Source organism: Cyprinodon variegatus, unplaced genomic scaffold (assembly GCF_000732505.1).
Source record: "Cyprinodon variegatus isolate N-32 unplaced genomic scaffold, C_variegatus-1.0 Scaffold1386, whole genome shotgun sequence".
In the NCBI taxonomy this organism is placed as follows: Eukaryota; Metazoa; Chordata; class Actinopteri; order Cyprinodontiformes; family Cyprinodontidae; genus Cyprinodon; species Cyprinodon variegatus.
In genome coordinates, this window is record NW_015151839.1 from 20,044 (window position 1) to 43,036 (window position 22,993).

The 22,993-nt window shown below is 36.7% G+C and overlaps 1 protein-coding gene across 2 annotated transcripts; it reads right to left on the minus strand.

The window, feature by feature from the left end:
• Positions 1–2,868: 2,868 nt before the first annotated feature.
• On the minus strand, positions 2,869–21,605 carry recql4 (RecQ helicase-like 4). Of its 2 annotated transcripts, none has more exons than XM_015402703.1 (28): positions 21,275–21,605; positions 21,151–21,184; positions 20,952–21,064; positions 18,823–18,969; positions 18,591–18,736; positions 17,408–18,386; positions 17,241–17,320; positions 15,847–15,946; positions 13,395–13,560; positions 13,002–13,112; positions 12,566–12,730; positions 12,382–12,474; positions 12,172–12,308; positions 12,017–12,100; positions 11,684–11,872; positions 9,468–9,650; positions 9,160–9,358; positions 8,858–9,051; positions 8,660–8,743; positions 7,165–7,302; positions 6,982–7,080; positions 6,177–6,399; positions 5,857–5,986; positions 5,349–5,515; positions 4,997–5,174; positions 4,148–4,301; positions 3,966–4,074; positions 2,869–3,139 (listed from the first exon to the last, which is right to left on the minus strand). In XM_015402703.1, the coding sequence occupies exons 1-28, from the start codon at positions 21,356–21,358 to the stop codon at positions 3,018–3,020; spliced, it is 4,608 nt and encodes a 1,535-aa protein (XP_015258189.1). In that variant the 5' UTR covers positions 21,359–21,605; the 3' UTR covers positions 2,869–3,017. The 2 variants fall into 2 exon arrangements, with proteins under 2 accessions (XP_015258189.1, XP_015258188.1); XM_015402702.1 differs by having other exon boundaries at positions 2,871–3,139; positions 12,566–12,733.
• Positions 21,606–22,993: the final 1,388 nt, after the last annotated feature.

Here is a 22,993-nt window from a genome sequence, read left to right on the forward strand (position 1 = left end):
GCCGTACTGTTGGGGGGGAGAAGCGGTGGGGGGGAGATGTTCATGTTGCTGCGGTCTGCAGTCTGGACGTTAGATGTCGCTGAATATTACACACTGTAGCTTTAAGAAATGGTTGTTTTATGTCAAAAATGTATTTTGAGGAGGGTTTCTTTTGCTTAATTCTTTTTTTCACGATATATTTTTTATTTCTATTCATAATTTTCTTTGTTTAGTTTTTTGAAACAAAAGGAATATGTGCATAAATTTATATTATGGTCTGTCTGATATAAATAGTACTTGAGTAGCCTTTATACCAAAACGGAAAGTATTCCATAAATGCAAAGGGAAAACAAATAAATAGCTAAGACCTGTATCATCTGCAATATTTACCACATATTAAATCAAATGAAAAGCCTATTGCTTAACATGCTTTTTTAGGACCAAAACTAATTATCTTAAAGCAGACACACAGCTTTTTTTTTTCCTCTCTCTACACCTACAGTTGGAATATTGTTTTCAGCCACGTAAAAGATGGGGGAAAAGATATAGAATAGATATCCTGTGGTTAAGTGACTTTTTAACATAAAAATATGTTTTTTTGTGATGGAGGTTATATTGATTTTGAAAAGCAAAGGATGTATAGGGGGAGGGGCGTCCTAGTGGTTAGGGCATTGCGCTTGGAATCCAGAGGTTCTGAGTTTGTTGCTCTGTACTTGTGATAGTGTAATGACAATAAAAAAGCTGGGGGAAAAAGTATAAATGGAAGAAAAACTGCTTTAAACTATTTTAACTTGAGGGATTTTTGCTGATGAAAAAAGGAGCAAATATTATTGCACAGATATTTGATTATATTATTTATGCACTGAACTCTATTCATGCTGTATATGGTTCATAGTGTAATCGTTTCACAATAAACCTCACTAATAAAATCTGATCAGTCATTATCACACACCCTAAAATAAATATTTTAATTGTGGTAATACACTTGGCAAATGTTTTAATTATCTTTAATAGCTGTTTCATTAGAAGCCTCAGGACGTTTACAGAAATGGCATTTTGTATTGTACAAATGTTCATTAGTGAAGAAAATTTGAAGTTTTGTAAGTAATTTTATGAGCCAAGATTGCTTGAATTTAGAAAAACGTGACAAGATATTGTCTAAATAGATCTACTGAAGGCAAGTTTGATTTTAGAAATATTATTCATTAAGATCATAAAAGATTTGATGCCAACTCATTGCTTTCCTTATGACTCTTTACAGTTCAGCATTACTTTCTCTGAGGCATGTGTGAACAATGGGGAAATGCTGGCCTGGCATGGTGGTGCTTAAAAAATTAATCAAGCATAAAAAACTAAACCAAAAGGAAAGACCAATTGTGATGGTTAATAATTGATACACAATTGGTATAGATTGATGACCACAGGTAGGAATGATGTCCTGTGGTGCATCTGGGTAAGAGGAGTCTTCTGCTGACAGAAACACACATATTTTTTTACGGGACTTCAGTTTTCTTTTATTGACCTAGATGTCTTTCTCTATACTCATCAACAGGAATAGGACATAGTCCTTCTATCGTGGAAGATATTTGTTTTTTCTGCCAAGTTTAAAGAATAAATGCACCCAAATCCTTTTTTTTTTTTTTCATCTGCCTTTGCCGTTGGGAAAAAAATTGTACCAATCTTAAATTGCAGTTGGCAGCGGAACAAAAATCACTCAGAGCGCCGTACTTTGGACATCCCTCTAATTTGACATTGTAAAAGTTTGTTACTGTCCTTTTTTTTCCACAGCAGAGTCAAGAGGGTGAACTTGACCTTCTCTTCCATAAACTTTATTAAATTCCTCAGAGCAATTATCAGTCTCTTAGAAAAGTTATTTTTCTTTACATTGTATTTTTTTTATTTTTTGAGTTAGGATCATCCAAATTTGCATAAATGTGTTTTAGCGAGTGAATAGGGAAATTACCAGAGAAGGAGAAGGGCTGCGAAGTCTGCAGGGAGCCTCTGTGGTGGCCGAGGAATGAGCAACAAATACTGCGTTGTTTTCAAATCAAAGAAGCTAAAAATATATTGTTATATGAAGCCCTTCTATAACTGATGAAATAAGAAAAACTAAAAAATAATCTGATAAAATAATCTGCCCTTGTTCCCAGTGTGATGTAATGTAGCAAAGCTGGAGCTGAAAAACTAGAAATCATCACTACAAGTTTTTAATCTGAACTCTTTTCTCTTTATCTTCACACAAAACAAATGGAACAGGCAACAAATGTCTATCTGCCAGCTCTGCTTTCAGTCTGGTTATTAATTAAGCTAATCACAGCATTGAGCTCATTTATTTTGTTATCTAACTTGTAATTGAGCCGTACCTAGTTGCATTCCTTCCCAGAGGGAGAAGGCTTGTCTCAAACAAAAACGTTACAAAAAATAAACTTTTCAAATTATACATTAACCAGTAAGCAAATTTTCTGTCACCCCATAAATACCTCTGCTTGAAAAAAACATTTGCTTGTTATCCATAAGTCATCAAATTTGTTTATATATATTTGAAATTAAAAAGAATAAATACAATGTAAACTAAAACAGCCATAATAATTTCCTGCAAAACATTTTTTCTGGTGTTTATTTGATACATCATAAATATTTCCTTATTATCCAAATCTTTCTCAGTTATCTGGTGTATTTATTCGGTTAGGTGCAACTAGGAAACATCCTGTTATTTCTGAAAATTCCTGAAATGAGTCAAAGCCGTTTTGTTAGAGATGAAAGACTTAATGCAAACCTAAGGGTTGTTTGCTTTGGTCTATGTGGCCTTTTAGAAAACTTTGAGAGGCCATCATGTTTTCATTCTATGATTAAACATTAGACAGTATGTAAATAAATTTCACAAAAGTAACTAGGAAAATATTTTTATTAAATAAATGTTGACAGAAAAAGAAAAGGGACAAAAACATGCTACATTTTAAATAACTGTTACACATAAAATATGTGCACAAATGCATGTAAAGAGACCTGCAAAAAAATGTTATTACAGACGAGAGCAATCACTTGAAGTGAAGTATCTCCTGGGTAGCCAGCCTGATGAGCTGGTTGAAGTCAAATTGGATGTATTTCCTCCAGTAACGGCGATCTTTACCATATATTTGGGCAGGATAACAAGGACTGCCTGAAAGACAAATTATGGATTTATTTTTTCTGTTTTTGTTCAATTCATGAAAAAAAAAGCAATCTGAAAGAGGGAAAGTATTTTAAACGTAAACTAAATATATTGGGGAGAATACATTTTTTTTACCCCTCAGCTTTCAATTGTGTTGAGACTGGCCAATAGGAGCAAAGGACATTGACACATTTTGAGAAAAATCCTGAATCAAGATCAAATGTTATTACAAATTTTTCAGAGAGAAGGTTTTGGGGAAGAAATATATTTTTGAGCTAAAATGTTTTCACTGTAGTTGCAAAAAAAAAAAAAAAAAAACAATATTTGAGTAAACATATTTTTTCCCTTGGAAAATATAGAGGACCAGAAAATAATTATCAACTAAAGCTGAGGTTAAAAAATAATGATATAGCAGGCATGACTGAAATGAAAAAATAAAATAAAATACGATGGTGAGATACTAAATTTAGATGAAAACTATTTTTCTACTTTGTTGATTATTGCTCTAAATCAAGGCTTCATCATGGGACAAACTGACCTGTTAAAAAAAACAAAAACAAGCCAATCTATTTGTATGATGGATCTCTGAAGACCTCTAGTGGTCAAAAGGTTAAACTTATTGTGTTTAATAAGGCCAAGAGAACAGCTAAAATATGCAGCTTACATGGACTTCAGCATTTAACCTCAGGAAAAAAAAAAAAAAACATGTATGTTTTGAAATCTGGCAAATAACATTTTTAAGCTCCAAGGGTTCATCTAAAAATGTTGTGAGATAAACATATCTTACATAATAGAAGAACAGGTTATTTAATCTGATGTGTATATAAATCCTCACCTATGCCATGCAAGATTCTTGCAACAGCTCTGCCAGAAAACCTCTCATCACTTCTGTTGCCGAGGAAACTTCTGATGTCTGCTCTGATCTGGTTCTCCCAGTCCAACAGCTGTAATAAAGGCACACATATAAGTGAAACTGGCAGATTAAAGCTACAGACTTTCCTGGAGAGATTGTTTCACCCTGTATTTGTCGGGCTCCTCCAGGTCCACTGGCTGCAGTGCATGCTCTCTGTCTCGACGCCGGTCAAAGTACTCAGAGAGAAGGTTTTTCAGCTGCAGACTGCGACTCTCATCCAAGTCGTTGACACAGGACATAGCACTCTGGAAGGCAACACTTGGGGATGGGGGGGACAAAATAAAAGTTAACAACAAAAGGACTCTAAAAGGAGTGCTAAATTAACTCACATTTGCTTGATATAAAACTATTTAAAATACTTTCTTTTAAATAATTTCTGCTTAAACTAGGGATAAATGCCTAGTTTCTTAAAAAGAACTAGCAAGGAACAACAAGGTCAAAGACCAAAAATAAAAAAAATATATTTAAAGTTAGTTAAAAAGATCATAATGGTAAGTGGTGTCCCTCAAGGCTTAGTTTTAGGCCCCTTTCTGTGTTTCTGTAACCTTCAACCTTTAGGCTAGTTTTATAAGAAATGTGACATATATTTTTCTTATTGTGCTCCACATCTGCGTTTCACCCATCTATTTTCTACTTTAAAGCCCATCCTAAACCGTTACACTTTGGATGGTTTACCTGCTGGTCTGATTACCGAGGGTTTCAAAGGTAATTTCTGAGACTTTTCTCATGAATCAAATAAGCTACTTACTTCTAAAAAGCTCTAAAAAAAATTTTTTACAGTTTATTTTCTCTTGTTTTCCTTGGATTGTTTTGACTTTCAAAACGATTTGTGCTTTGTGCTTGTACCTGCTGTTTTCCACAAACGGTAGCTAAATATTTTAATTGTTGCCTGCTGCCTGAGAGTCCTAATTAGGTGCCTATAAATAAAATTTATAGTACTGATTGCCATATACCTCTTGAAGGCCTTAAAGCAGGCTGTGAGCTGATACAGCTGTGTTCTTTCCTGATCCTGCACTCGGTTATAAAGGAACTGACAAACTCTGTCCATCTCTTCGTCACTCAGGTCTCCAAAAGATCGGAAGTAAAACGACGGGGAAGAGAATTCAACATGGATGCCGCTTCTTCCACCTCCTGAAAGATGAACAAAGACCTATTTCAAAGACTTTGCAAAAAAGACGAGGAACTTTGTTTTGAGGAAAAACAAAGTGACATTAGGGGGACGTCAAGGAAATCTACCAAGCTCAGAAGAAACAGCATCTCAAGACGCCTTTAGCTTCTTCATTTCACAAATATAGTCAAACAGACCTCTCTCTGTGCTCCACTGCAGCTGTCTGAGTCCTCTTTTCACCATGGGAAGCTGCCATCCCATAGTGTCTGCTACCTCGACAACATCAAACTCCACTTGATCCAAACTCTCCACCCGCTCGCCTCTCATTCGTTGTCTGGCCAACACCACGGCAACCGGAGGACAACTGTAGGATCATGATTAAAAACTCATCAACAGAGCATTTAGGTTTCACTTCCTCAGTCAAGTGTTTTTTTCTAAAAAAAATATGGATTTAAAGTGACGGCGCCCCATAAAACGTCTCTTTTTAAATATAACTGGAAAGATTGTGTAAAACATTTTTTACACCACATCCCACCAACAGAAAATCTGTGGGAATCTGAGATTCCTGCACACAGCAAGCTAATTTTCTAGGTTATCATGTGTTTGTAATTGTTTGACTCAAACATGGAAATCAAAATTCAAATCTTATTAATTCTACTTCCCAGACTTAAATCATAAACTAACAAACGCGCTCGCATCGCTCACATTTTGGTGATTTTTTGGAGTTGCCTTGGTCCATCGTAGCACCTGACTTTACAGGCAGACAGAGTTGGGTGGAGAAGCTCAACAAATCGCTGCGGATGCAGCTCCAGGTAGCAGAGAAGGGTTTCAATACCTAAAGGAATAAAATTATTAAGGCCTTTTCCACCTCTATAGAAACACTTTTAGGAGCTTGTTTGTTGGATAAAGCCGCCTTTATAATCTAAATCGAGGTAAAGAGCAAAGTAATGTGAATCCACCTCTATGCTGATGTTGCTTGCTTTAATTAAAGGGGTATAACAGCTGGAGCTTGTGTTTCCACCAACCTTCTTCTGTGATGTCTAGAGCCTCAACGGTTTCCTGGATGGGAATGGCTCTCTCGTGGGTATGGCACACCCGCTCCTCAGGCCAATCCCAGCTGTCCTCTTTCTGCTCACTATGCCCATCTGCTTCCTTGTCTTTTCCTTCTTCTGACTCGCCCTGCTCTTGTCTTCCGTTTCCCTCCCCACTGTGCACAGGAATCTGTGCAGCTGAATCGAGGTCAGACACCTTAAAGCAAAAATAAGCAATTGTTGTAATTTGATACTACTTAAATCACAGAAGCTCTTTAAAGGTAACGGTCCTAAACAATCCTCCAAAAAAAATGTAAATCATTGTTTTAATTAGGGCTGCAACTAACAATTATTTTGTAAATCTTTTTGATTAATCAATTAATAATTGGATAGCCAAAGACTTTTTAGAAAATTTAACCAGGTGAAACTCAAACTTTCCCTTGAGGAGTTCTGGATAAAGCATATTAACAGACAATATTAAATGCAAAATGTTTACATATATATATTTTTTTTTTTATACAAACTTTGTATAATTACTGCTCTAAGTGGGTTGCTCTTTCAGCTAAAGGCATGTTTTAGAGTCCCTATAATCCAGTTATGCACTGAAGACAGATAAAGACATAAACAGACATTACTTTTTTGATACTAACCCATACCTGTAAAATGCTTAAATAAAATTTCTCTTTTCCAGGCTGTAGAGTAGTCATAGAATTAGTTATGATGTTTGAAAGAAGGACTGCAATAACAACAAAAAAACCTTGAAAGAAAGAAAATGAAGAGAATTTCCCCTTTAAATTACCTCCAAGTGAATAGATTCTTGCTTTTCTTCTGTTGGTTTTTCCTGGGCATCCGGATCACAGACATCCATCATCTCCAACAAATCAGTGTCTTCCACCTCCTGCGGACACAGACACATTCTTTACAACATATGAAACTATGAAGTAACAGCGACGACTGCAGGCAGAATAATAAAAATGCTCACCTTCCAGAGCTCCTGCTGTTTCTGCTGTATCTTCTTACATTTACAGGCGGGAAACACTCTCTGCACCAGCTTTTTGATGATGTAGTAATCCACAGTGTCTGCGTAGATGTGGCGACGGAGCTCTTGAAGGTCCCCACCCTGAAATCCCACACAGACCGTCAAACTGTAAGTGGGGCGTATAATATAAACAATGCTTTTATGATTACTATACGCATTAATCCAGAAGGTGGCGTTTAAAAGAAACAATATCAGAGAGTGAGAATCTTCTTTTTTCCTAGCATTTTTATTTGATATTGTTGAAATTGCTTATATGCCCATTTAGTTTGTTCCCCTGTGATTACATTTAAATTTTCCCTTGTTTATTGCCTCACAATAAAAGATGGTAGCATTTTTTTATGTTGTCTTTGAAAGCTGCTTTAATATGCACTGATTTTACACAAGAACATTATTATTATTCTGTTTTATTTCCTATTATTTAAAAACAAACTATTTGAAAAAAAAAATCTATATCAGGAGAGAGTCTGAGAATTTCCTTTTTATTCCTAGTTTGTGTACCAAGTTCATTGTCCGTGTTTTTTATGCATGTTCCTTCAGTACACCTGTTATGTTTAGCAGAAAAAACATAAATATTTTAATCAAACAATTTGACTTGATTTCACATTTCACTAATGAGCTACGGAACATTTAAGCTTGACAAATATTTACATCGTAATATATATCGATATCGCCTACAATGAAAAACGATTTTGTGATACGTAAAAAAAAAATAATAAATCGCCCAGCCCTAATTCAAATCATATGGCCAAACCCAGACCCAAACTCTAACTATTACCAACCTATACCTAACCCTAACCCCAACTCAAAGAAGAAAACTTTACCATTAAGGAACCCGTTGAATGTCCCCATTTGGATCTTTTTAGACCTTTGGTCCCTAAAATGGGGGATATTTGACAATACACTGGCCCCAGTTGTAGCTTAAACAAACCAACCCCCCACACAAGCATACAGATATATTTTTTTTGTGTTCCTATCTTTCTTGCATATTTTATTTTATATTGTAAGGAAACACATTCAGATATCATAGAATGGGGAGTTAGACCCCCTTTATGTGTGGCGGATTATACAGTAGATTTAAATTGACTAATTGTTTGATATTACCTTATATAGCATCCGCAATATAATAAAAAGAGGGATGGACTGCCTTATTTTCATTTATAAAAGGTGGTAAACATAGTAATACTGGTCTGAAAAGGTTGCAATAGTAGTGTTTCCAATTTCTTGTGTTAACAACATGAAACTGTGGTATTATCATAATTTGATAGTCTAAATATTTAACTAAATTTTAGCCTAAAAACAATAAAAAGAAAACCAGAGGAATATATACAAGTTAAGAAACTACCGTTATCAAAATATACTTATTCCCTGTAAATTAGCTCCTAATTAGGAGCAGCTAACAATCAAGTTAGGCTTCATATCTAAACAGTTGAGGTCTCACCTCAGGATCCAGGAATAAATGACAGTGAGCTGGTTCTCCATCCCTACCAGCTCTCCCGATTTCCTGAACGTAGCTCTCAAAGCTCTGGGGGAAAAAAATAAAAAATAAATAAAATCACATTAATAAAATGAAAATAAAGAATAAATATTTGACAAATTTTAAAGGTTGGATAAAAATCTTTTTTATTAAACGTCCCACCTTTGGCATGTTGTAGTGGATGATACCACGAACGTCGGATTTGTCCAGCCCCATGCCGAACGCTACAGTGGCCACTACGATTCTGAGCTCCCCACACATGAAGTTGTTCTGGACACGGCGACGCTCGGACCCCGACAGGCCGGCATGGTACGCCTCTGCCTGCCATTTTAGGGGTTTGCGGATCTTCTTCCGAGCTGAATGTCAAAAGAAAAAATCAACTTCTTACATAATCATAAATGTAGTTAAAGATTTGCTTCTTAACAAAATGATATTTAGTCTTCTGAAAGACGTGAAACTCCTACCCAGTTCCTTCTTTTTCTGTCCAACCGGGTTGTTCTGTATCTGGTTGCTGCTTATCTGGGTATTTTCTTTCAATGCCACCCCTTGCAGGCAGGTCCTCAGCAGTGCAGCCACCCGGACGGTCTCCTCTCGCCTGGTGCAGTAGACTATGATGGAGTCCAAGCAGCCAAAACGATCTCCTTTCAACAAACACACTAAAGCCTGAAAAAACAAAAAAAACATTAAGCAGATAATAGATAGTAAAAAAATAACTTTTTTCCAGATAAGAGCAAATGACTGCTTTATGAGAAGGGTCAGCACCCCATCAGACCTGATCTTTCTCCCTATCCATGGACACGGACAGATTCAGGTTGGGCGGTACAGCTGCAGACCTCACAGCTATCCCGTCTTTATCGCTGATGTCCAAATGCTGAGCAATGTCCAGAGCAGTGGACAGAGTGGCTGTAGCTGTGAGTCCCAGCAAACACTTCACTCCAAGGCGCTCCCTGAGGACCTACAAACAAACAGTTTGGCTCAAAAAGTTTTTTCCGGGGTTCATTTTCAAAGCTGCTCAACATGTCAGACAATTATTATCGCCTTAGCAACTTCAACTTTAAACATGAATGCATTTATTCAAAGGTCTTAACCAAACTGGAAAACAATTCTTTTTTAGGTGTGGATCAGCATAGATCTACAGACCTTTAAAATTCTCAGGAAAATGTAGGAAAACATTAAGTTATCAGTATGTAGTTTTATTACTGCATAACACCAGACAGAAAGCTGCTCCTGTCAATTAATCAAAGCATGAAAACTAATGCGCTTTAAAGATTTTAAAATACACTTGCCCTGAACCGTAACATATTTATAGAAATTCGTGTTTATCTCCTTCACATATTAATATCAACCTATCAACTTAGTTTTTTTTATTGGTAATCCAGAATATTTTAATCCAGCTCTATGCTCTGTAACTTCTAAGCCTGTCTGCTTCATAATTAATGGCTTCATCATTAATGTTAAGCTTGTAGTGAAAGTAAATATCGGCTCGTTATTCATGATGTGGACAGTTATTTTATTTTTGGAACCTGGTTTCTTAGCCTAGATCAGTTCCAGTTTAAGGAATGTGACTCAGTTGAACCTCCTTTGTTTTTCCACCAGCAGAATTAAAAAGTCTGAGTCTACAAATTGCATTTGAGTAAGTGTCCAATTTGTCTGGAATAAAGTCCAGATTTGAGCAGGCTAACGGGCTAAATAAAAGTAGTTTAAAGTTATTTAAAACAGTTACCCAACCCTTAACTCACAAGCAGTGAGGGGCTATCAGTCCCCCTGGAAAAGTACTATGGTAAACAATGAAAACTTTATATTAGTACTTCAAAGTTCACATTCTTCAATAAGTGGTTATTTTGACATTTTCCTCACAAATATAATCAGAAGCAATTAAGAAATGAATTGCATATTAAGAAAAACATTTTAAATGTATCATATACAATATAAGTAGCACCTCTTCCATAGACAAATTCACTGTGATTTTTTTGAGAAAACATTATTTTGTTATTTGTTTCAACCATTTAAAGTGTCAAAACATCCTGTTGTGCGACTGTCTAGCCCCATTTACTTTATTGCAAAGGTCATTAAATCACTTTAAATCTATTAATATGTATTTTTTTTTTTGCCGTTATTTCATATGAGTCTTTGTATTTCTATGTCTGTCTCCATCATAATATACACAAAGGATTTTTTTAACGCCTGTTTAACTTAGAAATATCATGTGGAGAGAACAGTCCTCTGGTGCAATCACTGCAGATATTTTCCAGGATAAATATATATGCTAAATTGGTCAAATTTGAGCTTCTTTATTCAATTGATGATTTCTATAAATTACTGCTACTTTCATTTTGCCCTAATAAGATATTTATCTTTGGTCAGTTTTTCCCCCTATTTTTTATCAGCCAACAAAATACAACAAAAATTTAAGCAAATATCCTTCAGGGGATATCATTTAAATACTCAATTATAAGTAATTCTACATTTATTATTAATTTCCTTGTTGAAAATCTTGCATATACTTCACCAAATGTTGCAAGTTAATTCAGAATGGATTCAATGTATTTTGTTTTCCCAGATCTGGGGAAACAAAATACATTGAATCCATTCTGGTAATTGATTTTAATCGTTTATATACTAAACTATATATGTGTTTACATGTTACATGTTTTAACTCAATAGCAGAACATCACATGTTCATTATCCACCTTATTCTTCTACTATTGCAGATTTAATAGTGAGCTCACCTCTGTTTTTGTTTGCATCAGTGTGCATTAAGAAATATAAATATATATATATAAAATATAAGGATAATTGATAAGACCATCAGTTCAATGCTTTGCCCCCTTTAGCACCTGCTAACAAAAATCTCTGGATACCACTGCTTACAAAGCGAATCAGGTGGCAACTTTAACTCCTTATTTTTAATCTAAAACCTCCTTCAAGGCCAGCCACAAAGGAAAAAACAGATAAAAATCACGGCTGCATTATATTATACTACCACACCTTACAAAGCCTCAAGTAGCAGGGTCTGAAGTTGTGTGACCACTCTGACACACAGTGAGCCTCGTCAATACAGGCAAACGCCACAGGAGGGAGCTCCTGAGCAGAGGGCAGGCATCCCGAACCTGAACCTCCTCCTCCGACCAAAGCCTCTGGAGACAGAAGCAGCAAGCAAACCTGGCCAGACTTCACCTGGAGAGAAAAACCAGATCAAATGATAGAGAGTTAGCTTTACAGTTCCCAAAATATCCCATTTAGTTTTTTTTTTTTACAAAAGATCTATAATATAGTTGTAATGATCTACAGAAAGCTACTGTTAGCGTTTTGTTGTGTCACCTTTTCTACAGCAGCTTCTCTTTGTTTCATGGTCATATTAGAGTGGATGCAGGCAGCCTTCAGCTTGGTGGGCAGGCCCGACAGCTGCAAAGAAACAAAAAAGTAACAGCTGCCCCAATGTGTGAGACGGCATGTCTAATTGCTACTCTAATTACCTGATCGTCCATTAGAGAAACTAGAGGTGAAATGACCAGAGTGATGCATTTGGATCGTTGTGCATACAGGTAAGCAGGCAGCTGATAGCACAGTGATTTACCCATTCCAGTGGACAGCACCACCAGGGTGGACAGCCCTGAGGATGAAGAGGCAAGCATGAGGAGAAAGTTCATAACTAGGCATGCAGGAGTTTTTGGGGCTATGGCTACCTGTCAGGATCCTCATTATGGCCTTCTCCTGTCCTGGTCTGAAGGACTGATAGCCAAGTTCTCTCAGAGCTGCATAGACTTCAGCAGGGGTTTCTGAACAAAACATCACCAGGCAGAAAAAATGTCAATTTTAATTCAAAGCCTCATTTATATCTATTTTCTGAATGCTAATTACGGGGTTTACCCTGGACTGTCCCGTCTTCTGTGAGGGGATAAAGAGGTTCCATTGGTGGTGGTGGAGCAGGCCGCTCATAATCAGGGCGAATTACGTTAAGCAACATCTCATCTGTCTGCCCACTGTCCACTCCACTTTCCTCTTGGTGTTGTTCAGCTTTAACACACGGTGTTGCTGCTGGAAGAACATAAAGAAGGATGACCTAATAAAGACCACATGGAAGAATGGCCTTTAATCTAAAACACAATTTTAAAAGCCTTATTTGGGTAGGAATCCAGACATCCATCACTATGACGAAAAACTATTGAATAATGTTACAAAATAAAAATTCAAACTCTTTGGCTTATTCCCAACTTGAAGAAAAAAAAAAATTGGGACAAAATGTGAACTTTTCAGGATTTTTCAGACGTTGATACAAAACAGAAACATAATTTAACAAACGTACCCAAAGGCTGAGGTTTGAGCGTTCCTGTTGCCCTGGCAACCTCTTCCAGGGTGGGCAGTTCAAATGGTTCCTCCTCTGCAGGAGGATCCTCAGAAACAGGTGGTGGGGGGACTACAAAAAGAAATGCTGAACCGAGTTAAGCCTAAATCTCAGGCAGCAGTTATATTAGATCTAAGTTCCCTCTCATGGTTTTTCACGAGAGGAAGGAAGGAAGGAAGGAAGGAAGGAAGGGATTACAAAAAAAAAAAATTTAGCAATAGGAACCTACCCTATTCTATCTTTATTTTGCATTTGTTTTTAAAAATAAAGCTGCCATCTTCTCTGCAGTGCAGGACACATCATTCATGTCTACTAATAAAAAAAAGTACACCAAAACATTTTATCCTGCATCACCTCGTCCTTTGCAGTCCAGAGCCCAGTGTCCGGTCCCTCCACACTTGTAACAGGTGTCCCCCTGCCGACTCAGCGACCCTCTGAATCCGCCCCTCCGTCCTCGGCCAAAATATCCAGCACCTCCACCAAATCGCTCCCCTTTCAGCTGAAACTTCTGCATGTAAAGCTGGAACAGAGCAGGGAGGATTTATGAGACAGAAAACCATGTTTGCCTTTATAGTAAATCACATGGTGGTTTAGTATAAAGGACGTACAACTGGACGTTTTTTTGTTTGTTTTTTTGCAGAAAGATGAACCCCAATACTATTCGGTCAAACCATTTATCAAACCCAGAACGTTTACTTTTTGGTAATGGTGACATAAAAAAAACAAAAACTCTGTTTTACTTTTTTTCTCAAGAACAACCAGATAAAATCATCCTTCTAGCTACCATGTGTTCTAAGTCAGTTGCTGCTATGACTGTTACAGTCAAGTTTATGGTTTAGTTGTTAAAGTAGCAGCCTCTCTACCGCTCTAAAGCTGATCAGGAAGGTGCGCTCTGGGATGTGCCTAGGACAAAATGCAGGTAATTTGGGAAGGAACTGGAACTCCATGAAGATGCTGCAGAGCTACTTCAGTGAAAAAACTGCTGCACTCTAGAAGCAATACAGAATGTTGCCACATATATTTCCTCCTTGCTGCTGTTCAGACTTTATAACCAGCACTGCTCGCTGAGGCTGGGCTATTCATTCACTATAAAATATAAATGCAATCTAACAAAATGCTATCTGAAATAGGAAAAGACTGAATTTATGTCACATTAAATTCAAAAAGAGTAAGTACATTTCTCAATCCAGCACTTTTAGTGGCGTTAAAATGCATAAAGTGGGATTAAAACAACAAAGATGGGAAGAGAGTTGCTGCTGGCAGTCAGATTCATGCATGCAAGTAGAATTAAGCACTTTTTCATAGAGTCGCGTTTGTGCTTACATTAAATTCAGGACAAAGCAATCTGAAAGGGGGAAAACAATTCTGAAAGTATAATAAACATGTTAGAGGACTTTTATTTATTACCGGTAAATGACTATATATTTTCTCTCATGAGTCTCAGGATGAAACATGAGAATTATTTCACCTTTTCAGATCACTTTTTTTTTCTGTAATTTAATAAAAACCCAAATATAACTCCATATTTTTTCTCTCAAAGGTTACGGTATTGTCCTGCTAAAATGGACTCTGAACAAGCAGGCTTTCAAGCTCATGAAAAAACTAAAACCCTGGAGTGGAAAATGTACAAGTGTGTAGTTAGTGCAAAGGACAATCAAAATAAAATTACAATGTTGGATCAAAATAATCGAAATTTTCACTTTAAGCAAAAACGCTCAGCCCTACTGCTGACAACAAACACAATAAGCTGTTTACATCTCTACTTTTAGTTAAAGTTAGAGTTTTGCTTGTAAATAGTATTTTTTTTTTTTTTATTAAACATCACTAGAAAATCCCTTGGAGAGAGCAGACCTCATCCAAGCAGCAAATTTTGCCCAAAATTGTGACTCACACCTATAGCTAAAACTCAGACATGATCTGGATCATTACCAAAATTTAAATGAACTGTTCCTTGGCGGGAGGAACACCTCTGATTAAAAAAAATGTCCATTAAACTCGTTAATAATTATTCAATTGATCCTGCTAACAAACCAACAACGTTCTCCTTTTTTTTGTGTTTTATCTTCAGTAAAATACCTCCAGACTTTTTGAGTCTGATGCTGAGGCTATCAATAGTCACTGCTGCCACCCTCTGGTTTAGTGGAGAACTGCGTGTTCTGCCAAATATCCCCATCTCACAATGTTAGAGAATATATATATATAAAAAAAAAAAAACCTGTATGCATATTATGATCTGGATCATCACCAAAAATTAATGGATTGTTTCTTTGAATGAGGGACACTTCAGATAAAAAAAAAAAAAAAAAAAAATCAGTTACAAATCTGTCCTTACACAGACGGACAAACCTTCCTAAGATCATAACTACCTTGGCGGAGGACATTTTTCACGATTTTAGGTCATCCTACACAGCTGCACATTTCCTATGATTAGTGCAAATGTTAAAGTGTGAAATTAAAATTAAATCCTTTATTTGGATGTAGAGGACCTGATGGTTACCAGTTAAATGATGAAGCAGTGATAAAATAAAATAAAAGTTCCTACCATTGGACAAAAAATAACTAAAATTATATATTTTTTATTTATAAGAACTACCATTTATTTGTGAAATATTTTACATTTCAGATTTCAACATTGTGGAACTGCAGTAAAAGCTTCATTTACATTTGTGCTTTATCAGGGGAGCCAATGAGTCTGAGGTTTGTTGTGTACATGTGATCAGCTGTTAACCATAAGACGTATCAACGTGTAATAATATTTATTTAATACACATGATGACAAATGCATTTACAAACAGAGAATTCCTACCTGTTTGCGTAAAGCAACTCCTCGTAAAGCATATCCTTTCACGTGAGATTTCGTCTTTAGGTTTATCTTCACAAAGTTCCCCTCTGCACCTTTCGTTCCTCTGTTAAAATAGCAACAACTATCAGAGAAAGCTGGAGACGGAGGTCAGATGATACTTGGAAAAAAAAAAAAGCACTCACACCACATTAGGTCGTGCATTTTTGTCACGATACAAACCACAAACTTAAAGGGTTTTATTTTGAAGTATTTGTCAGATTTAGGGCTGCAGCTAATGATCATTTTTGCTAGTCCATCAATCTGTTAATTATTTTATTCGATTAATAACAGGATAGCAAAAGGTTCCTTGAAGATTTTTTTAAGGAAATTTTAAATATTTTTTAAATCTTAAATGCAATATGTTTATCTAAGCTTTTTTTTAATTTTATTTTGGTATAACTGCTGCTCTAAGTGGGTTGTTCTGTCAGCTAAAGGCATGTTTTAGAGTCTCTATAATCCAGGAAATGATTAATCAATTACTAAATTACTCATTAGATTATTTGAATAATCGATTAATCAAGACTAATCTGATTGTTTTTTCTGCCGTTAGAATCAGAAAATGTTGGCATGTATCTCTGTTACTCCTTTACTCTGACACCCCCCACATATAATCTGATGCTGATATTCATTGATCACTTGTTCACATCAGAAATCTAACCTTTATAGAGGAGTGAAAATAGGATAACTTTGGTCAAACAATCGGTCTAAAAATACAGAAAACTTATATATGGCTGGTTTAAACCAGATGTCAGTAAACTTCTAAATTCAAAGAGCAGTTTTTACGTCTACAGCTACAAAAATAAAAGTATCTACAGGTTCAAAAATGACTGGTTTCAGAATTATACATCAGGTAAAACCCATTTCTATTAAGACTTTATAATAAATGAAACATACGTTTTATAGTTAAAGGAAATGAAAAGGATGACATGCTGCTAAAAGAAATATAAGACAGTTTACAATTTAAGACCATGATATTGTTTTTTTAAAATAATAAAAAAAAAATCCCTTTTACCAAATGTGTAATTCATATATTCTATGTAGATATAGCCAAACCCCAACATAATCAACACCATGGTCCAGGACCTGGTTTAGGCAGGAACTCTCAGTCTGAGTTAAGCTGTTATATGAAAACGAATCAGCAAATACTTCATTCATGCCACACCTTACGATTTTTTTTCTTTAAAACTGGAAAAACAAGTATTTTCCTCCCAATTCGTAGTTTTGTCCAAGTTTGATTTCAATCTGCTACATAGAATCCCAATAAAATTGTGGAAGGAAGGTGGAAGAACGCTAAACGCTTAAAGGGTGTAAATACTTTAGTGAGCCTTGTTGTCCACTAGGAGTGTCTGTTCACCTACCTGGCTTTGACTGGCTGAGTCTTAAAAGTCTTAGTTCTAAATTCCTCCTGAAGTTCCCCTAAAAGGTTTTCCTGAGGAGCCTGAGAAGAGATTAAACAGATTCAATTAAGTTAAAAAAGAAAGTAGATTAGCAGGGAAGTGGCTTATAAATCAAAATCACACCGCACCTTCTTTGCTTCCTGTGTTGCTTCCTTCTTTTCCCTTTCTGCGATATCTTTTCGTTTTGTTTTCTTTTTCTTCCCTTCCCCTCCATCGGCTGGATCAGGACTTACAGCTGAGCTCTCCTCGCTCTTTTTGTTGTTCCTTCGCTTCTTTTTGGCTCCATCTACTGTGACAGATCCAACCGTGTCATCCCCCTCCCTCTGCCTCTTTCGCCCCCTCTTCTTTGCACCTTCTGATTTCAGACCATCCTTATCGTTATGGTCTCGTGGAAGGGGCGATGCCTGTCCTCTCTCTATGTTGCCAGTTCCTTTTTTTTCCCCAGCGCCTCGTAAAGCACAGTCTGTTGCAGGGTTCGGGTTATCCCTCAAAGCATTAGCTGACTTTTCTTCTTCTCCCAAGTCCACAGATTGTCTCCGATTACCCTCCAAATCTCGTTTAGCTTTTTCTTCTCTTACTTCCTTTTCCTGTATCTCCTTCTCTCTCATTTCCCGGTTTCCTCCTCCAGGGATCTCCTCAGCTTCCATCTCTCCGAACACCTGACACCTTTCCAACCAATTTCGGTCCAAGAAGCTCAGCCTGTTGGCAAGAGAGGGCCGTTTAACTAGACCCCCTTGAGCAAGTAAAGGTGGGCTCCGTTTAAGACCACCTGGAACTTCAGGGTCAACCTTTTTAGTTGGGCTTCCTGAGTTTGGATCCTCCACTTTATCTACTGTACCTTTATTTTCCTTTCCTGTGCTTTCAATGAGACATTGAGGGGATAAAGATGATAACAGAGGGGAGGATCTGGCTGGAAGAGAAGTTTTAACGCCCTGAAGCTGAGAACTATTACTGGTACAGTGATGGGAACTAACAGAGCTACTGTCACTGCAGCCGTTAACAGCATCACCCTGTTCCGATTCAGGTTTAAAGGGTTTAAAGTGCTCTTCAGGCTCCGCTGCATGAAGGCTTTTAGGGGTCGCTGACCCCAGGAATGGCTTCATCCCTCTAGATGAAATAAACAGGAAGAATAAAATGTTTAAATAAAATAGTGGTTAAAGTATGAGATATCGAGTTTAGCTAGGGAAGTTTAACTAATATTAACTTATAAAGTTAATTTATAGCAGATATCTTTACAGTGGCTAATTTTGCAATATAAAAAACCTTTTGAGGTAGGGGTAGTTAAACTGCTGACAGTTGTTTGTTAAACACCTTGGCATGAGAAGTTCCTCTTCCTGTTCTTCAGCTGAGGCAGAAACAGTAGAGAGGTTTTTATTTTGTGATTCTTGATCATCTTTCAAGGAATTCAGAGGAACTCGACCAGTTCGGTGGGGCTTCTTCAGAGAAACGGGTTTCTCCTACAGACATGAGAGAAAATAAGCACATGAATAACATATTTTCTTCTTTTTTTTTAATGAGCATTAGCCTTTTTTGTGATTCCCACCTTACTGAGTGCAGCGAGGTTGTTTTTAAGCTTCAAACCATAATACTGCGAAGAAGTCATGAGGTCGTCCCTCTCCCGGGATGACAGTCTTGGAGCAGACACCGGCATTGCTTTGCGATTCAGATGTGCTCCCCAACAGTCCAATTCCTGGATCAAAACAAAGACAAAAAACGATTAAGAAGTGGGAAATGATAGAAAACTCTTTATAGGATGGAAAAAGACTAAATAAGAAATATGATATTCAGCAAGTTAGTGTCTAGCTAAAGTGTCTCTACCACTTTAAACAATGATGAGGGGAAAAGTCCTTCTGATGATGGAATGCGCAAGCAAAGCTATCGGGAAGCGAGTTGGTGCATGGCGCGTGTTTCTAAGTCGCTTGTGGAGAAATGTCCTGGGTCGTGAAGGAAACAGGAAGCAATTCTTGTGGGATGGAAGAAGGTTATAGTGAAAAAAGAGAAGATTGGAAGAGAGTAGAGTCGAAAAAGAGGAAAAAGCAGAGATCAATTGAAGGGGAGTCCAGTTCAGAACAGTCAAGTGATGAACAACCTATACATTTCACAGGAAAACAAAATGATTACAAAGTCATATTCAAACTAGTTAATCAGGCAGACTCTTTTGCAGATTGGAATCCAGTTTAGTTAACAAAATCGATAAATAAACTTGTAGGAGAAGTCAGAAAGTGCCAGAATACTGTATAATGGAGACCTGTTAATCAACTGCAGAGACAGCGCTCAACAGGGCAAAGCAATATGGATTAACAAGATTGAGGGGAAGAGAGCTCAGTGCAGCTTGGTGGAGAACAAAAAGATTAGCAGGAGGAGTACCTCTAAAAATAACTGAAAAAAAGATTCTAGAAAACATAAGTGGTGAAAAAGTAAAAGAAGTGCAACGGTTAAAAACAACAAGACATGGAGAGAGGTGTGACAGCTTATCTGTGTTGATCAAATTTAAAGAAGAGCAGTTACCCAGCAAAGTTTTCACTGTTTACATGAGCTACAATGTAAACATTTCCTCTGCCTCTGAGATGCTTCATATGACAGAAATTTGGACATATAGCAGCAGTTCGCAAAGGAATACAGTGAAATGGAAGGTGTGCTGGAGAGAATGAATATAGAAAATGACGGAAAGAAGTTAAAATCAAATGCTCTAACTGTGGTGGAGAACATACTGCTGCATATTGCGGCTGTGAAGTGAGCAAAAGGTCTGAGGAAATTAAAAAAATGAAATTTGAGTTTGGAATAACTTATGCTGAAGCTGCAAAAAGGATCCAGTCCCAGTCAGAAAAACCCAAACCAACAGTTCAGTAAATGAAAAGTTCAAAACCTCTGGAGCAGTGTCCCAAAATGGAAGAAGATTCATTGATTGTAAAAAAGAAAGATTTTGTTCTTTTCATGGTAGAAGTGATCAATTGTAGTGCACAGACGACAAGATAAACCGAAAAAAAATCAAAATTATAGTGAAAGCTGCAGAAAAGTATCTTGAAGTTAGAGATTTAAATTGGGAAATGGTTGAAAGCATGATGGGGAAACCAAAAGGACCATCAGAAACTGGCAGAGTGACGACAACTCAAAGATAAATTAGAAATTATGAGGACGAATGTGATTAAGTATTTATTATGTTGGGTTAAGTTAAAGAGTTGGGAAAATATTATTTTTTTTCTGGGGGTGAGTGTTGTTTCCTGTTTCCTTGTTTCCTAACTAGCTTGCCAACCGCCATAAAACCTCACAAGAAGAAGAAACGATGAAATGAACTTGTGCAGAACTTGTTCTGTTCAAAGCACAGAACACAGCAAACAAGAGGAGCCAAACCAGGTTTTTGGCCTAAATACAGAAAACTATTTCAGTGGAAATCTAACAATATATATCCTGCTCAACACTCTACCTCTACACAGAAACATAGTGATGGAAGCATTATGCTGTGGGAACACTTCTGTTATATTTATGTGTAATCATACATTGCTCTCAGTTTGTCTTCAGTATACATTTCAAGTAAAATACCTTGAAGTTTGTGGCTTAATTATACAACATTTATCGAAAGGTAGGAGTATTTTTCCAAGCATTTAAATTACATTTAAGCTGCAAAGGTAGGGATGTGTTCACACATCTACAGTAACAGGCTTTCTAATGCACCTTATTGGTTGGGTTGGTCTCTGCTGTGGCTGCAGCTTGTCTTTGGTCACTGGATGCATCGTTGCTGCTAATTCCTTTAACTTGTTTTAAACTCCTATACTCCTTATACAGCCCTGCAAAGAAAGGAGGACAGCTTGTTTTATGTGCATCAAGAAGAACAATCATATTTTCATGCTGCAAGGATATGAGTTACACCCACTCCTGGTCTCCTCTGGAGCTCGATCGATGTCCTCCTAGAAAAAGACAAAGATAAACTCGATTTATATCAAGAATTAAAGGAAAACACGCAGAGGGTTGGAGATTTTCTCTTTGTTTACAATCACCTTAGTGGGTTTCCTCTGGTGCTGCTTCAGGAACTCCTGTTCCCAGCTCTTCAGCTGTAGTTTCAGCTCGTTGTAGCGATCCATGCTGACAACATTCACATCCAGAAAGTCATTTCAGCCACAGGGTTCATTTAAAGGACTGATCGGATCTAAAGTTAGAACCGCTGCGATGCTCCTGCTCTCATTTAAAGTTATGCATAATTAAAGTTCTTTTTTTTTTAATGGCACGATACCTGTCATCGATTTTAATTCATAACATAATCCTTCGGGTAACCATTGCTGTTTTTATAAAATCTCTGTATAGCTTGACAGGCTGTTCTAGTCAAACCGGAAGTGCCGTTTGTTGTTTAGGATTTTTCCCGCGCTTGTGTTGCCAGGTTTGCTCCGGTTCCCCCGATTCTATTAAAGTTTCCCACAGATGCGATTAAGAATAAAAGTTGTTAGAAAAGCTTAAAATGAAGATAGGATCGCATGTGCATAAAATAATAATAATTATTATTATTGAACAAGAGCAAATGTTTTTTTTACCTTAAGAATTTCAAAATAAAGACGAGACTTTTATTGTGAAGCATAGTTCTACTAACTGAAGGGTCCATTAAAAATTTTAAAACAGCCATTTAATCTATACTTTAAGTTTTGTCAAGGTTGATCTACACTTAATATATACGCTAAAAAAATCTTTAATACAAAATAGCAAATATAAATATATAATAATAATCATACACTCTTCTGAGTTTTGCAATAATCTAGATAATAATTCTTCATGCTTAATAATGATAATAATAATAATAATAATAATAATGGGTGGATGCCCTACCAGTGTTATATTTAAAAGTATTTTTGTTTTTCTTGAAATGTCTAATTTTCATCACTCAGCAAGAGGTTATGTATTGATTATTCGAGATCATTTATCAATTTGGCAACATATGTGGATAGTGATCTAATTTTAATAATTGAACTTTATTGATCTCACATTGGAGAAATTTACCTCTGCATTTAACCCATTCCCTCGGGGATGGGATCATGCCATCATGGGGCACCTAGGGAGCAATCAGGGTTAGGGGTCTTGCTCAGAGAGCCAGAGTGGCAGTCTGTGGGAGTGGGTTCCTTACTCACAACCTCAAGATCCCAAGCTTTATGCCCTAAACAATAGGGCTCCACTCCCCCTCCTCTAGCCTTGTTTTGAATCACCAGGAAGTGTGCAACTTGGACTCATAATGGACTCCACTTTTAAATTACTGATTATAGTCAAATCTGAGGCTGGAATTTACAGGAAACATTAACACAGAGCTAATAATAATAAAAAAAAATCTCATTAAAACACGTGAGGGGGAATAAAGTTGTCAAATTAATTGACAGCCTCTAACGGGGCACTTTAACTAGTTGCTGTGAGTTTACAGATGAGCGGCTGCAAGTTCTTTTCCAGAAAGTTTTAATATTAATAACATATTTTAGACAGGTTTTTATACTAAAATGAATTTGTAATGTGGTTTAGTTATTACTTTGAAAAGGCGTAAAGGAAACAGAGCAGATGAAAAAGCTGGAAGAACTTGTTTTAGATTGGATCAGCCCAGCTGTCCAAACTAACTGGCTTAAAGTTCTGTAGGGTATATGGTCATGAATTATGTGAAATATGCAAAAAATAAAATTTATAAATAGCCACTATTATATATAGTAAATCATATATTGCCATATGTCACATAAACAATAGTCCAGTGT